The 16,284-nt window shown below is 51.5% G+C and overlaps 4 protein-coding genes across 4 annotated transcripts; 1 reads left to right on the top strand and 3 right to left on the bottom strand.

The window, feature by feature from the left end:
• Positions 1 to 158: 158 nt before the first annotated feature.
• On the bottom strand, positions 159 to 6,504 carry BO95DRAFT_513761 (uncharacterized protein; the record flags this gene model as incomplete). The annotated part of the gene is made up of 4 exons (XM_025591629.1): positions 5,818 to 6,504; positions 5,550 to 5,746; positions 3,229 to 5,424; positions 159 to 275 (listed from the first exon to the last, which is right to left on the bottom strand). Exons 1-4 carry the CDS (start codon positions 6,182 to 6,184, stop codon positions 159 to 161), a joined length of 2,877 nt encoding a protein of 958 aa, XP_025443006.1. The 5' UTR covers positions 6,185 to 6,504.
• A 186-nt stretch (positions 6,505 to 6,690) lies between these two features.
• BO95DRAFT_387417 (uncharacterized protein) lies at positions 6,691 to 8,523 on the bottom strand. The gene is made up of 2 exons (XM_025583521.1): positions 7,563 to 8,523; positions 6,691 to 7,508 (listed from the first exon to the last, which is right to left on the bottom strand). The coding sequence occupies exons 1-2, from the start codon at positions 8,244 to 8,246 to the stop codon at positions 6,888 to 6,890; spliced, it is 1,305 nt and encodes a 434-aa protein (XP_025443005.1). The 5' UTR covers positions 8,247 to 8,523; the 3' UTR covers positions 6,691 to 6,887.
• Positions 8,524 to 9,255: 732 nt separating this feature from the next.
• BO95DRAFT_441994 (translation initiation factor eIF2B subunit gamma) lies at positions 9,256 to 10,995 on the top strand. The gene has a single exon (XM_025586324.1). It carries the CDS (start codon positions 9,387 to 9,389, stop codon positions 10,836 to 10,838), a length of 1,452 nt encoding a protein of 483 aa, XP_025443004.1. The 5' UTR covers positions 9,256 to 9,386; the 3' UTR covers positions 10,839 to 10,995.
• A 324-nt stretch (positions 10,996 to 11,319) lies between these two features.
• Positions 11,320 to 13,309, bottom strand: BO95DRAFT_462865 (uncharacterized protein; the record flags this gene model as incomplete). The annotated part of the gene is made up of 2 exons (XM_025588947.1): positions 11,320 to 12,555; positions 12,623 to 13,309. The coding sequence occupies 2 exons, from the start codon at positions 13,307 to 13,309 to the stop codon at positions 11,320 to 11,322; spliced, it is 1,923 nt and encodes a 640-aa protein (XP_025443003.1).
• Between the last annotated feature and the right edge of the window lie 2,975 nt (positions 13,310 to 16,284).

Here is a 16,284-nt window from a genome sequence, read left to right as displayed (position 1 = left end):
TCCAGTCATCCATTCTAAACTACGTCATTTTATTGATTCTCCCAGGCGCTGTACTACCGCCGCACTATTGGCTGGAAATCAAGATTCATGGTAAGAACTACATTTACTCTTACTCCATGGTTATTGCCTTTGGCATTCAACTAGTTGTACTCACTAAGCTAATGAAGCGCCAGGGGAATCTCAGACTGACTTTTGAGGCCCTGCGTTTGTACCTGATCGAACGCCGCCAGAAACTTCTCAACCTCAAGAGTCACAAAGGGAACAAACCCTATGTCCTAGAAGAGAGAATGGGGCTGTTAAGATTCAAGGAACCTGAACCTAGTTAGTCAAATCATCCCCGACCACCCACTCTGAGCGCGTACTCCTGCCTAGTCTGTTGCTCCTTCTCCGACTCCGACCACACAGTTATCCTTCTGACTGGAATGTGCAGCAGACAGTCCACCTAAAACCTAGCCATCCATATCACCCGTCACGGTTCATGCGCGCACATCACCTCCCACCGACCGACTTCTCTTCTCAGCTCGATCATCTACCGCGAAACAAAAAATCCCACCTACATACATAACATACTTACACCAATCCGACCATACCTACCACCTCTCCAAGACCATCAACTTATCAGTATACTTTGTGCCCCAAGCCCACCGGCGCACAAACCTTACCCAGACATGGGGATCCTGATTTCCGAACCATCTAGTCCCGCTCATCAGTGCACGGACTTCGAAGTTGACGCAGTGGAGATCATTGTAGATCCGTAGATCCCTTTAGGGTCGAGATCGTCTGGCCCTTTCTTACATTCATTGTATAGTAGGTAAGTCCTGTACATCCCGACCCATACGTGCATGTCCGGGATAGGAACGGTGGGGAGTGCGAAGATTCTAGCGGTCGCAAGCGAAACAACTGCCATGACCAACAGGTTTGTTTCCTTGTTTTAGACTTTTCTTGCTTTCTGGAAGCCCAGTCGGTGTGCTTTTTCTGTAGGATTCACTTAGTGTGTACAGTGGATTTTATTTCGCAACGAGCGCAATTGAGTCAGCAGCGTTCGATTTGGACTTAGTGGGGGGTCCCAGCCTGGTTTGCCGTATTGTTTGTTCTACTTGTTAGGTGGGCTTTGCCCCTATCCCATTGGGATCACCGGGATGGTGTGTCACTGCAGCTGGAGCGGAGGTGTAGTCGCTGTAGTCTTGGGGAAGATGGGAAGTTTGCTAGAGATAGTGAAGGACTTGAAGGTTACTTATTGCTGTCCTGTTGTTTGTTTATTTCGACTTCAATGTCACGGTGTACTGGCTTGGAAGGACAACCTGAGGCATTCACTACTATATAGCCTACCAGAGTATATCTTGGCCTGGTGGAAGATGGGGCCGGCGGTGATGTACTGTACAGAGACTTCATCTGTAGCACTGTACTGTACCTTTTGCAGGCTCTCATGTTATATCCTAGCTTCCCAGGATCAATTTTTGTCATTTGTGGATAGATAGCCAGAGTCGTGACACTACTGAACATAATGCACTTAGCACATATAAATCTGCATGTATGTGTGTGTGTATGTGTGAGGGTAGGTAGTATAGCATACATCATTCCCCAGTCCAGTCCAGCACAACTTTACCCTTACAAGTACACGGTCCAATACACCCCAATCTTGGTGGACTTGTTCTTTGTTACTCAACAGGAGCGTGCGTGTACGTCCTATTTGCCCATTTATTCCAACTGGCTCTTCCCACATGGTCGGCTCAAATCTCCTTTCAATTGTCGTTGTCGTTGTCGTCGGCGAGGCTTCTCTGGGCTGATGTTGCTGATGCCGAAAAACATATTTGCCGTTCTCCCGGCAAGAATCCAGTGCGATGATCTATTTCGTGGGGTTGGTTCTCCATCATGAGTGACTACACTCGTTCTCTGGCGTGATTTCCTTTCCTCTCTTTTGTTTCTGGCGTAGTGACAGCACTTGACTTCTGGTGGGTATATGGTACTCGGTCTCCTGTTTGGAAAGTACGGGCCGACTGGTTCGTGATTGCCTGTCTGTGCAGGGGTGTTGACAGTGGGGAATGTGGACGGGAGCATATGCTCTATATATACTGGGGCTTTATGGTGCTATACTGAGACTGGGGTTTGGTGGGCGATCATCGAGGGCCGCGAGTTCGGTGAGGTTTATGTTCTACCCAGAGGACGACTGTCTACTGTACTGTACCTAACTTATTTCTGAACTAATTTCAGTCGCTACCGAGGCCTACCTACTTCCTCATCCATACCGGTCTACAATGAGCCTCGAGGCTAGCAGCCCCGAAATACAGATACAATAGAAGTCCAACTTTCAAACGTATCCGTCATCATTCACTGAAAGGACAAAGGTCTCAAGAAGTAAGGGTAGAAATAGAAGTAGGAAGTAGAAGTGAAGATAAAGTAGAACCAACGACCTGTCTCAGCCTCCGACTATCGACTTCGTCCACTAGAAAGACACAGTCTACCATGTTGACAGGTCGAAGGATCGAAATGAAAGCAATGAAGTTGAAAGCCAAGATGAAAAACCATAACAAAAACACAAGGGGGACAACCCTGTACAAAAAGTGGTATCAAGTCTGTAAAGTAGGATTACCCTGTTCCCCAACGAAGAAGTGACAAACAGAGAAAGAAAAAAAGTCGACCATGAAATGAGAAAGAAAAATCGCAATAGTCAATGCCCCGCCCTCCTCCTTCCCAGAGTTAGTACACAGTAGTCGCCAAGCACAAAACCAGATAACAAGAAGCAACAAAGCAAGAGAAGTAACAAAAAAGACGCAGGGTAGTGGATGGAAATCATGATTCGGAAAGGAAATAAAACGCCAACCAATCTCTTTTTACCGTGAGTTCCCAATGTCGTATGCACAAGTCTCTCAATGAAGTTAGGTGTGTAAGTAAGGTGAGAAGATGATGGGGTATGAAGGTGATGAAGAGTAGAAATATAATGAATCTGAACTCGAAGACCTCGACGTGGGAGTGGTTGTGATGTGGTGAGGGAAATTGTGGTAGTCGCAAATAGATATCGAGTATCGTCCAGAAGTCCAAACATTGCGAGGTCTGAGAGTAAAAAAGTAGAATGGGGGTGAAAAAAGGGTTCCAAGGATAAGTGCTGTACACCTATTCGCTCGTAAAGAAGAATGAAGAATTGAAACAAGTACAGAGTTGCGCTCCAAGCAGCCGCAATTATTTCATGCCATTTTGCATCATGTTCTGTTGCTGTTGTTGTTGCATTACTTGAGCTTGCACGGCAGCCACCTGAGAAGCACGTTGCTGTTGAGCTTGCTCCCGCTCCCGACGCATCAATTCTTGGACCCAGAGTTTGGCATTGCGTTCAAGCCCAGCTTGATACTGTTGTGCGATTTGCGGAGGATACGAGGCGGGCGGACCATACTGGGGCATCAGTCGGCTGGCCATTTCTTGTCTCAACCGCAGCAAGCGCTGCTGGTATAGTTGATTGTATCGCTGGGCAATGGTGACACCCTGCGTCATGTTCACGCCTTGCATATTCTGTGGTAGGTGGCCTCCATTCGCCTGGGCCGCGGCCATCAGCATTTGCTGTTGTTGAGGGTTCAGTTGCGGCCCGTTCTGATGCATTTGGCCCTGTTGCCCTTGCGCTTGTTGCCCTTGTGACTGTTGTTGCTGTTGCTGAGCCAATTGCATCTGCGCGAGCTGTGCACGCATCAACTGGGCTTGGTAGGCTTGCGGATTGGGGAACTTGGCTTGCTGCTGTTGCTGCTGTTGTGGCTGTTGCTGCTGCTGGAAGTGCATTTGCATCTGCTGCTGTTGCTGTTGGTGGGCTTGGATATTCTGCTGTGCATGCGCATTCGCTTGCATCTGGGTAACCTTCGGCGAGAACTGGCCGTGAAGCATACCCTGTTGGGCAAGAAGTTGATTCCTCTGCTGCATAAGCAACTGTTGCTGCTGCTGGGTTGTGAGGCCCATCCCGTTACTCATTTGAGGGGTCGCCATCATGGTAGCCTGATTCAGAACTGGGGTAGGTGCCATGGTCGAATGGCTCGGACTGGCATGGCTCATCCTCTGCGTCGGTGTTACATTTCGCATGATAGGCGTAGCATGAGACATGGCAGGAGTGCCCTGGGTCATCTGTGGTGTTCCGTGTCGGCTCTGCCCTTGTTGACTTCTTGAAGCTGCCATTGGATGGCTCATGGCGGGGTGCGCGTGCTGTATCACCGACGGTGGTCTCGAAGGGCTTCCAGCACCCTGCATAGAAGACGTCATACTCATAGGAACCCCGGCTTGCGTTGTCCTTGTGCTGCCAACGACCGGTGATGATATGTGTTGTGGTGTCTGGTTGCGGACCACAGGCGATGACTGTGGCGCTTGACTGACACCATTTGGTTGAGCCATGGCATGTCGAGTTTGTTGCTGCGCTGCCAATTGTGCCTGAGCTTGCTGCGCCGCGAGCTGTTGTCTTCGAGCTTCTTCCTTGGCATGCTCCTCGGCTTGTCGCTGTTCAGCAAGACGACGTCGCTCTCTCTCTTGCTCCTGTTGCTGTCGCTTGGCCATCTCTTGCTTGACCTTGATCTCATGGTCTCGCTTCGCCTTCTCTTCGTGTTGCATACGGATGTTCTCAAGCGTCTTAAATCTTGAGAAGCGTGGCTCAAACGGCGCGCCACCACCGGTGTCATCGATAACAGCTGATTTTGGCCCACTGGCGCCATTTGAGGTGGCTGGTTCCAGACGCTCATCCATGATGAGCATGAAACGCTCTTCCTCCGCTGCGAGAGCTTCATCAGCGGCAAGTTCGGCCACAGTCCGCTTCCTACGCTTGGGTGACGGTGGTGGATCGGAATGAAGCGGGCTTTCCATGTGCTTCAACAGATCATGAACTGCATCAAGACTACTGACGGACTCAAGGTAGAGAGGGGGGGCCAATGCTCTCGTCAGCCTGGCTTCACACTCTAAGAGATCCTGGGGTTCCACCAGCATCTTCTGTTTCTTCGCTGGAGGGGCACGATCTTGCTGTGAATTGGCGGCCGCCCCCGGCCCGGGGGAAGACGGCGCTGTAGAAGAAGATCCCTGCGGTCGGGATGTCGAGCTGGTTGCCGTCTGCTTGGCCGTCTTTGGATCAGGTGTAGTAGCGAGAAGAGTCAGCTCGGCTTGAAGCGAACGGGGTGTAGGATGTAAAACAGTGGTAAACACTCGAGGTTTCGAAGGTTGTTTCGACTGGTTGAGTTTCGAATCCTTCTGCGAAGCTTGCGAGTCCGAGTTGCCGGGCTGCTCACTGCCCATCTTGACATCCTGCTGGCTTTCCGAAGCCGCCTCCTTTGCGGAAGGCTTCTCCGAAGTTAATTGATTCAGCTTCGGATAAGGCACATAGGCAGATGGTGTGACGTGCTCATTGTAATTGTGTATAGAGAAGGGGGTGTTGTTGTCATTCGATGACGGCACGCTTGACTTCCGAGTCTGCTGCGACACCGATTTGTGATCCACCACGCGGACAATTAGACAGCCTGCTTGTAGCGTGACTAGTTAGCCGAGCACCTATTGAATGTGCCGTATAGGGGCAAGAGCCTGCCTTCATAGAACCGAACATTGGCCCGTAACAGCTCCTCCATCATGTCATGAGGAACGGTTTGAGAGCGGATATGTTCGATGATGACCTTCATCTCCGAATTGTAAGGAAAGCTCCCATCTTGCTGCTCAAAGCGGAAGTGGGTCGGATGAAGGTGGAGAATCAGGGAGGGAGGGTGCTTGGAGAACTTCTTGAGGATATATGACGTGGTTTTGACTATCGGAAACGCGGATCCACGTGTTAGTATAACTCTAAGCGCATTCATCGAGGCTACCGCGGAAGCTCACCGAAGGGCTCTGGACACCGTTTTCCGGCTCGACGATCACCGTCGATTGATGAGGCCCTTGAAAATGGCTTCTGTAGCCGCCCGGCCTGCTCGCCGGCCTTTTGCGCCTCTTTCTTCGTCCGGTTCTGGGGGCCTTTGTTAGACGGTGCGCCCGTATGGGCTGTGCCATTGGCGCCGTTCGCCATCGGTGCGTTCGTGGAGCCTGCAGCAGCCGGTGTTGCAGATCCTGGGAGGTGCTTTGTTGTAGAAGAGGGGGAGGTTGAGGATTGTTGGGACTTGACACCGTTCATTCCGGTCTGAACAAAAGGCGGGGGAGGTCGTTTCATCTTAGGGGGGTGCGAATTGGGCTTGGAGATTGCCGTCGCCATCCTGCGAGCAGGGAGCTAGCGACGCGACTAGAGGCGACAACGAGCGAATGCGACTGCGCGTTATGGGGGAAGCCGGGGGCGATGGAGGAAGACCGTGAGTCGTCGTCGTCGATGAATACAGCCGGAGCGCGAGACATGTGGGGAGCGGAGGTCGGAGCGGCACGACAACGAAGGGGCCGGGATACGGACACTTGAACACAACGCGGAGTCGCTACAGGAAGTAAATCGGGGAGTCCATCGAACAGACACCTGCAGAAAGAGCAGGGGAGGTTCGAGAAAATTATATCGGAAAGGGAGGGTGATTTCAGGGCTGACCGTCTGGCTCTCTGCGTCAAGTGAGAGGGAGTTCGGTCCAGCCCAAGGCCGCGGACGACGTGAAGGAGGCTGGATCATGTGATATCCGCATCGGGTTAGCGCCGATTGGTGGTTCCCTCGATGATGCCTGTTTCAATGACCCTTGAATCGATCTACAAAAAAGACTCATGCAGGAGCATGAGGGCACTGATAGCATTGGTTATGCTGTACTGTATATATTCACCAGAAAGTGACCAACAGAAGGAATTCGCACATCATCATGGCAGGGGAATCAAACGGAAATGCAGAGAATCGTCAAGTAGGGGAATAGGGCGGGTAAAGTTATAGACATATGAAGCGTTCATGCACTTCGCTTGTTCCAGTGAAACTGGCAGAGCCCGAAAGCTCGCTAATCAAACCCAGATACTCGTCGTCGCCAATCATCGCCAACCCGGAGCGCATCGACCACGTCGATGCGCTTACCGAGCCCGGTGGTGCCCTCCTTCTGCCACCATTTCTCGCCCTTGTCCGCCAAAGCCGACTCGTCATCGCTATCGATCAGACCACCGCGGCCACCTTCGTCTCCGACCACGACAACCACCTGTCTAACCCAGCCGGAAATGTGATGGACCGCCTCTCCGTCTTTTCCAGCCAAAGACTCTTGAACATACACGGTATCCGGGGAAATGTGTCGCACAAGATGCACAAAGCCAGTGGCAGTGCTAAAGGGCATGATGGTGTTTGGTTTCTCAACAAGAGCCTGAGCTTGCGTGTACATTGTGCGAAACAACGGGGTGGCGCCCTCGTGCTCGTCCGTCGCACGAGACTCGCCCGATAGTTCACGGCCAGGTACCTCACCCGGCGATGTCGCTTCCTCCGGAGCGATATTGGAATAGGAAGACGTGACCGACAAGGTAGGTGGAGAGGAGCCGCCTTGGCTAGGGGCATGCTTCAGGCCTGGCGCATAGATCATAATGAAAACGCGGGTGGTATCGAGATTGACATGTTCTGGAAGGTGGGAAAGGATTGACTACAGGTACATTAGCGTGATAGGCTCAAATCATAGTTGCACTGCAGAACATACCGCATGCTGCGAGATAATCTCCTCAGGATCCACCCGAGGAGTTTCAGAGGACACCACAATCGCGATAGTCTTTCTCTTCTTCTTATCGGTGGGAATAGGGCCAGAGACGGCCTCGCGGGTCGTTGGCGCAGCGCGGGCCGGCTGTTCTCTCTGGTTGGCTCTGGATTCTACTTCTTCCGACCACCGTGAGTGGTCTTCAAAGTCTCCTCTATCCTCCTCCCGGATCGATGTGAGAGCTCCGCCGACGAAGGCTCCGGCCGCGGCCATTCCCGCAGCGACTCGCTTGCTGGCGCCGTCAAGTATTTGCTGGGGGCTGGGTGTGCGACGCAAGGCTCCCTGCATGCGTGCCATCATGCTGGCATCTTCGGGATGGCCACCGTGGACATCTGTTGCTGTTGAGCGAGCATACGTTCCCTCGTAGTCGCCGCCAGCAGGATAAGCCTCGCTACCGGGACCGGAGGCGGGGAAAGGTTCATCGTCGCGGCGGCGATCGCGGTCATTTTCGTCATCGTCATCTTCGCTGCGTTCGCTCCAAATCCAAGCGGCAATGCCAACGGTCGCGATGCCTACAGTCAGGGCCAGTGGCACCCAATAGCCCAGGACGGTTCGTCTCCCCGAAGAGCTGAAACCCGTTCCGGCTCCGACCCGCCGACGGCGGGCATCCTGGGAATAAGGGAAAGACATCGGGATGGTTTCAATCAATGAGAAGAGACACGTAGGCTCAGAAAAGTTCCATTAAGCTGAGCATCACATTTCAAGCTGGAGGGAAGAAAGGGGTAGGCGTCAGGCAGGGTAAGTGTTGGAATGAGAAAGGGAGTGAGAGTAAGAAGCGAAGCCGCGCGCGGGCTGGCCTCGGAGGGAGCAAGAAACATGTGGCTGGTGATGCTGGATTAACCGCGGGATGTTTTTTAGCCAGTAACGGTAACAGATAACTACGGTATGGTAAACTACTAGGTACTAGTAGCTCCGCCAGCGGGCTGATAGTTGTGGAGGAGCAGCGATAGTTACTATGAGCAGCAGCAATCCGGGGCGCGAGGGCGACCAGAGATGCTGTGTCCTGAGGTTTGTGACGCTCGCACTGTTTGCATTGTATGCAGCTGCCGCAGTCCGAACCTGCGATTGCTGAGTCAGTCGATGCTATCGGCGCATGCTGGTGGGATTTTGGTTAACTAACAAACGACCTTGACTCAAAGACCCAGCAAGAAGGAGTCTGATGATCTCTAGCTCGTCGACCTCTTGAACCATTTCATACGCGGCTCAGACTAGACATGATCTAGAAGGCTCAAGGTCCGATTCTATAAAACGCCTTCCTTGACGACGCCTGATACCCAAAACTACCTTCCCCCTCCACCCCGCGTCAAACTTCCGTCGCAAAATTTGTATGGTTGACCAGCTGACTCTGTGATCCATACATCCTCTTCGAGTTCCCCGGGCTTCTAAATCATCCAGAAATCGCACAATACCGACATGCCGCACTCAGTTCCAGTGCCCAACACGGGCATTCAAGCCCTCATTCTCTGCGGACCTGGTGTGAGTTCGATCAAAGGAAACAAGGAAGCAAGCAGCTTACTGATCTGACTTACCTTTTAGGTCAGTTTGAATACCTTCACCTCGAATGAGGACTCTCCCAAGGCTCTTGTCCCGATTGCCAATAGGCCGATGATCTACTATCCACTAGACTGGTGTTATCGCATGGGAATTACAAGTCAGTAACTGCCGTCAATTGCGCCAGGATTGCGCCCAACAGTCTAACAATGCCAATCCGATGTAATAGATATCACAATCGTGACTCCTTCGGAGATCAAACAGCCATTAGAAAGTGCCATGGGTACAAATCCCTACTTGACCTCCCTTCCGTCCCCTTCGCCGTCAATTCTGTCGCCGCCCGACTTGACCATGACCACCGGAACTGCGGAACTGCTCCGCCTCCCCGAAGTCCAGTCGTGCATCAAGTCCGACTTTCTGCTCCTTCCCTGTGACCTGATTTGCGATATACCGGGAGAGTCTTTCATCGAAGCATGGATGGCACAAAGCGCGCTAGGGGGCTCCGATGGACCGAAGACCGTTGGGTTGGGAGGTGGCAGTCCTCGTGGTGGTCTCGCAATGTTCTACCAAACTAAAGGCCAGGAAGAGAGCGTTAAGGGCGAGGCCACGGACTTCGTGGCTACCGTCCCCCTCGAGGAAGATGAGGCACCAGCTGTGTCTCACCCACTGGACGGACCCGCTGCGCTGCGGTTCGGACTGTCGAAGCTGGCTCTCTCTATGCCGATGGACACATTGAAAGAGAACATGCAGGAACAGAAGGGCTTGCTCATTCGGCACTCTCTGGTCAAGAAACACCCCCGGATCAAGCTTCTTACCAGCTTCCGAGACGCAAATTGTTATCTTTTCCCGTACTGGGTGTCCCAGTTCTCGCGTCTCAACGAGCCGTTCGAGAGTATCAGTGAAGATCTTGTGGGATGGTGGGCAAAGGCAGGGTGGCAGACGGGGCTGGGAGAGAAGCTTCACTTGCGAGAGATCCTCCAGCCAGAGAACAAGGGAGAGAGCGGTAGCCAGGATGGAGATTCGCTGGAGGATGAGATCGATCTAAACTCCATGATTTCTACGAAATCGGGGGCTGCCGTCGCTCGCGAAGGGGCCTTCTCTGACGATATCCAGTTCGCCTCCCGCGTTCAGAATCCTGATGCCAAGGACGCAGACAGCGCAGAGCCCCTGCATGTTCCTCCGATCCTGGCATACATGCACTCTTCCAAAGCGTCAGCGCCATTGGTCAGACGCGTGGACAGCTCTGCTCTGCTCCTGAGCGTATCGTTGAAGCTGGCAAAGCTGGAAGCAATCGAGGAGGTTGGCCGCGTCGCCGCCTCTCCTTTCGCCCACAACCAGAAGATCAACGGCACATCGAATGTGGCGCAGAGGTGCACCGTCACCAAGGCTGACTGCTTGATCGACATGAACACCACGATCAACGAGAAGTCGGTGGTCAAGGAGAGCGTCATTGGAGCCAACTGCGTGATTGGAGTTGGCGCAAGGCTGACGAGGTGTCTAGTCATGGATGGAGCCGTCATTGGAGAGCGTGCTCAATTGTCCGGCTGTATCATTGGCCGCAGAAGCAAGATTGGACGCGAGTGCGTCCTCAAGGACTGCGAGGTCCAGGACGGCAACGTGGTTGAAGATGACACTGAAGCGAAGAACGAGAAGTTCATGGTATTCGAAGGTCTAGATGACGATGAGGATATGGATGGAGGGGACTATGAGGATGATCAGGATGACTTTTAGGTGAACAGCGCTTTGGCAGGAAGCGATAAAAGAGCAATAGAAATACTAATGATGTGATGACACTTTGGATGTCTGACGAGAAGGTTCATTTGTTCTTTTTAGAATTATTAAGTCAGATGTCTCTCAGATATGAAGAAAAGAGAACAAAGAAACAAACTGGAACTCAAAGAGTTACATCTTTTCTGCCTGATTGTAAAGAAGAATCAATCCTGACAAAAGAGAGGAACCAGAGCCAGAAACTGCTGCCTAAGCTGAACTGATGGGGTGAGTGAGTGAGTGAGTGAAGTGAAGTGTACACAAAAAGTGCACTAAACAAATGGACTGAGGTATTAGTATGTGGAAGGTGCAGTGCAGTCAGTAACTTACCTAGTCGTAATACTAACGTACCTACTAGGTAGTAGTACTTCGCCACCTCCACAGACGGTGTGAGACAAACCAGCCAACCAACCAACCAACCAACCAACTAAACCAACCCCGAACTTCACTGCATCATATCCCAATCGCCATCACCAACCTCCTCATTAAACCCCTCGGAATCTTTGTTATAGCCGCATGCAAAAGGGCTACTGAAGAACGGGTGCTCGCCTGCCTCCTCCCTCTGCCGCTGGTCCTCTTGATCAGTCACATAGCACTGGAAGATCCATTCCAACTCCTCCGTTTCGTCGCCAGTCCCCTTCTGTTCATCCAAGTCCATCCTGTCGCCATCCGCAACCACAGCCCCGCTCTCCTGTTGCTGATGGTTGTTACACTCCGAAAGATCAAAGCCGTCAACCGCATCATCGGCCGTTCCTCCCAGACCCACGTTCCGAAGACGAGCATCGGCACGAGGGTTGACAGCTCTGGCGCCTCTACCTGAACTCCTGGCCGAAACAGGCGAGCACGGCACAATAGTCGTATCATCCAGGAATTTCACATATCTAGGACGCTTAGGCTCCGGCTCTGCCTTGGATTCGGCTGCGGGCTTAGACGCGAGGACGACCTTCATCGGGGGTTTCGGATCCGCACTGGCAGCATTGTTAGGATGGTTGTTACCATTGGGATTACCAGTAACAGGCAAAGTGGGCAAAACTGGGTATAGTTCCCGCACCGGACGTTTTCCGCGTCTGATCTCTCCGCTGCGCCTCTGCTGCATCATCACGGTGGGAGACGACATGAGGTTTGTCTGCGGGTCGTTTGTGTCCTCTGGTACCGCTTCGGGGGCGTCGGGGCCGGTCGAGGGAGTGGCATAGGATGCAAAGTCCAGGTCCTGCCAGTAGCTGTTCGCGTTAGTGGGCTGTCTCAGCCAGGAGCGCCGGGTCGCAGGGAGCGCGGGTGGACCCATGAGCCTTCCAGTTTGGGGACGAGGACGAGGCCCGTTGAGCGCCGGGGTCGACTGGGGGTCGTTGGACGGGCGTCTCATGCGCGCCGGTGGGATCGCGGGCCTGGGCCTAAAGACGTTCTGGCGGGCAGAAGCTGGGTCGAAGAAGGGATCTTCGTGGCTCTGTGCGAGGTTTCTGTAGCCAGTCACGAGGTCGGGGGAGGTCGGGTCTTGGGATACTCCATGTGTGGAACTCTGGGGAGACTCACTGAACCCCGTGCTTTGAGAAGCATCGTGGATCGCTGGGGTGATGCCAAAGGGGATGTCCGGGTCTGTGTGTGAGATCATGGCAGGCGGCTGCTGAACAGTCCCATAGTTGAGTATCGGCATCGGCACATATGGACTTGGTGGATCATCGTCCTGTGTGTGTATATGTGTCAACAAACGCCTATCAGCCTGCCTTTATTGGACGACTCGAAGAACTAACCTCAACAAATGCTGGCGCAGGAGCCGTGCCAAAATACTCCAGAAGTGTTCCCAGTGCCGACTCTCCAACCACTAGTGTCTGATTCTGAGGCCCTAGCACCAATCTCGCCGATTGTGTAGCCTCGTTCTCGACCACGATCGGCGGACGGGGCTGCGCCTCTCCCACTCTCTCAAGAGGCGGATGGGCAGCGACGTTCTGAGGCTCCGTGTTCAACGTCGAGTGACCGGCGGCGGAAGAGGAAGTTATTGTGACAGCTTCCTGAGAGGTGCCTGCAGCAGGCCCGGTGGCAACAGCAGTGTCGACAACACTCTGCCCCGACGAAACCAGCACCGCCTGCAAGTACGCCTCTTCCTCCTGCTGATCCTCGAGGCTCTTGGATCGCCGGTATCCCGGCTGCATCCAGCGAGTGTGATCACCCCTCGCGTAAAAGCGTGTCACACTGTCAATGAAACCCGGGTCGTGACGGGACATGCCAAGGATAGTCTCCATGGACTGAGTAGTGAAGAGTGTTTTCTGCCTCAGGAACGTGTATCTGGTAGGGGGGTCACGACAAATCAGGCAGGGACTTGCAATCGTCAGGGTCCTGGCAGGCAGTTCCTGGTGATTTGGCATCTGGTGGAAGGGACAGCGCTCTTTGAGGGCCCAGATGTGGGTGCAGGAGTAGATGTGTACCTCCATACGACACATCCCGACGGTTGATATCCTGCAGTTTGATTGGACCTCGGTGATGGTGTGTGTCTTTGACACGTCCAGATGGACTCCGGTGAAGCTCTCGGCGGTGGGGAATCACAAGGTAGCTGATGACTTGGTGGAGCGACACGGCGTGTTGTGAGGTTGTGAGTTCATTCTCTCAGCATCGCGAGCGGGTCCTCTTTTTGCATCGTGGGTGCGCATAAAGCAGACTCCTTTTTGGATCGTGTGCGCGCGTAAAATTAGCCTATTTTATGCGCATATCCTGGGGGTGAGGTGATATAGCCCTAGTGCAGGTGCAGAGAACCGGACTTTGTTCTTGACCAGAGCGAATGGCGCTTATCACGGTAGTGGCAACAGAAAGAGACTGGCGCATGTGATTTACAGATGAGTCTGGCGGTTCTAGTACATGTATTAAGCTATCTCTTTATTAAGTGGTTTATAAGGTTGCATATCCCAAACTGTATAAGGTTGATGTTGTACACGATGTAGATCAAAGCTTAACAAGCTCACTTAGATGTGACTTTATAAGGCTATAAGCTCTTCCTTCCTCTTGAATCTGTAGGTAAGACTATTCTCTGATACTACTTTTATCTGTACTGGGCTGGATGGTGATTGATAATTATCTCTCGTTCATATACAATACTGTTTCTACAGATGAGGACTCCTCGCTTGCAACTTTGATCTGAATGTCCCTGTTCCTTGAGATATCTCGTGCCACAGTATACTGAGGTATGCTCTATGTATAACGGGCCATAATAATATGCAGAAACATCTGTATGTAGTATGTAGGCACACAGGAGCATAATTTACTGGTGGTGCAGACTGACATAAGTATCTTTTATTTGAGGACTTAACACAGCTATCAAGTACAGCAGAGAATCATTCACTAGAAGAAGATCCATGTACAGTATGTTCTACTTCGAGGCCCTTGAATGTCTGGCAGCCTGAGGATTTATGTTCTTGGAACTATTAGGAACAGCGGGGCATAACTTTCTGGAGATGCAGGTCGATGTACAGCATTGGACCTTATGGCTACTAGGTACGTGCCTCATCCTTCGGGATACTTACTCAATGCCTGGCAGCCTAGGGATTTATGTTCATAGAACCATCAGAAACAGCAGTGCATGATGTACTAGAGGTACAGATTGATGTGCATCCGTGCTTGGGGAGATTTAATGCCTGGCAGCCTGAGACCATCTTCTTACAACTATTTAGCTTGGAATGTCTGACCACCATCAATCATAGTTGTAATTATGTGAAACCCACTAACCTCACCTGCAAAAGTTCCAGATCAAATTCAGAGCCCAGAATTTCAAGATTGAATTTGAGCATAGAATTTGAGCATAGAATTTGAGCATAGAATTTGAGCATAGAATTTGAGCATATATTTCAGAGCATAATATCAAACCAAAGAAGTTTTTAGCGTATAATCCAAGACCTATCCCTGACACCCTTCAAACGCAGAAGTATCCATCCATCCGTGCGCTAAGTTTTAAACAACACTGCTCCCGCCAATTCACAAAAAGTTAAGAGAGTTTAAGTTAAGTTAAAGGAAAGGGCCCAAAGAAAAAGGAAGTACCCACAGGCACACCCGTGTCTGTTGCTCCACTAATTATGCTTCTTGTTTCGTGGGCGGTTGGATTTCATCCATTCATGCACGACTCCTTGTTTGGGGCAATTCCTCGTAATACCGAATAAGGAGATTGAGGATGCCAGGGACTGTGGTGTGTATACTTTTGTACTGTACCAGAGGAGATGATGGCAGGCGGGATAGGAGATTTGGTGTTGATAAAGTTGATGACGAGGGTGATGATGATGACGATGATGTTGATGATGATATCAAAAAGATCTACACTCCTTCCGGGCCGGTTCTATGGCATGATACCTCAGTAATCGTGTCTGTCAATACTTTCCCGTCTTTATCGTCATGGCACTTCTTCTTGGGTGTTTAGATTGGAAGCCATGATCGGATCAGGTTGCTGCTTCTGCTTCTGCTTCTGCTTCTCTCCCCCAAGACCTCTTGTGGACCCCGCAGTGGGTCAAGATCGGGCGGTTCATGTCTGAGATGTTGCCTGCCGTCTTTCGGTTTTTTTTTCATCTGACCCGGACTTGTTGCTTGTTCAGATTCGAATTTCATTAAGGATGTGTATATTTCCCAAATTCTTCGGGCAGGAAGAGTTGGGAAGATGTGGCCCTCTCTCTCTTGCTTTGAAACACTTACGTAGGAAGCATACGAAAATTGACTCAGATCGGGGGGTGTATTTGGTCAGTGGTGACAGACAGACGGATAGCCAGCAAGAGCAGATAAGCCAGCGAACCACTACGCAACACAACACATGCAAAGCCCGAATTCCGGGGAGAGAGTCGGCTGTTTTGTCAGTTTCCTTTTCGATCAGTTATGTCTTTCTTGCTTCGGTATTATCTCTGAGAAGATCCTAATATTGATCGAAATCTACAGTACAGTACACGTCCGTCGCATAGTTACATGACTCGGAAAGTTGACTGCCAGCTTCCCCCTCCCTCAAAAAAAGGTACAGTACGCGTGAGAGGCTTTAAAACCAACCATACAGGTCACGGAAGCTACAATTCAATTAAGATTGCTTTTTTTCCCCAGAGCTCATGTGAGATGAAGATTTGATCATCTTGAAACCCAAGTAGGAAGGTACGGTCAGCAGCTGAGCCTAAGGAATCCTTACGCGAACAAGTCAGCGAAAACCCCGCTTGGTGGTTTTCCGATTGCAGCGACATGCAGATGGCGCTAGTGTGAGAGTGGTTGACAATTCGGTTCCTACGAGTTGCAGCAGTACTTCCAGCATGGGCACGCAAGTACTGTCCTTTGTTGGAAAGGGCTTGGATGGAACTAATTACAATGCTTTATGGACTTTTCAGCAAATGTCTAGTTGAGTGCGAGATGCGTTGATTGGTGTCATCTTACTCTCTGCTACTGTCATTGACAGTAGTGTGCTAGT

This window comes from Aspergillus brunneoviolaceus (genome assembly GCF_003184695.1).
Source record: "Aspergillus brunneoviolaceus CBS 621.78 unplaced genomic scaffold BO95scaffold_27, whole genome shotgun sequence".
NCBI classification, from domain to species: domain Eukaryota; kingdom Fungi; phylum Ascomycota; class Eurotiomycetes; order Eurotiales; family Aspergillaceae; genus Aspergillus; species Aspergillus brunneoviolaceus.
Note: the sequence above shows the minus strand (reverse complement) of the source record. Positions and strands in the feature narration are given on the sequence as shown.

Coding starts and splice junctions, on each gene's coding strand:
- BO95DRAFT_387417 (XM_025583521.1), bottom strand. CDS start 8,246: ATGTCTTTCCCTTATTCCCAGGATGCCCGCCGTCGGCGGGTCGGAGCC. Junction 7,509..7,562: donor AGATTATCTCGCAGCATGCG/GTATGTTCTGCA, acceptor ATGTACCTGTAG/TCAATCCTTTCCCACCTTCC.
- BO95DRAFT_441994 (XM_025586324.1), top strand. CDS start 9,387: ATGGGTACAAATCCCTACTTGACCTCCCTTCCGTCCCCTTCGCCGTCA.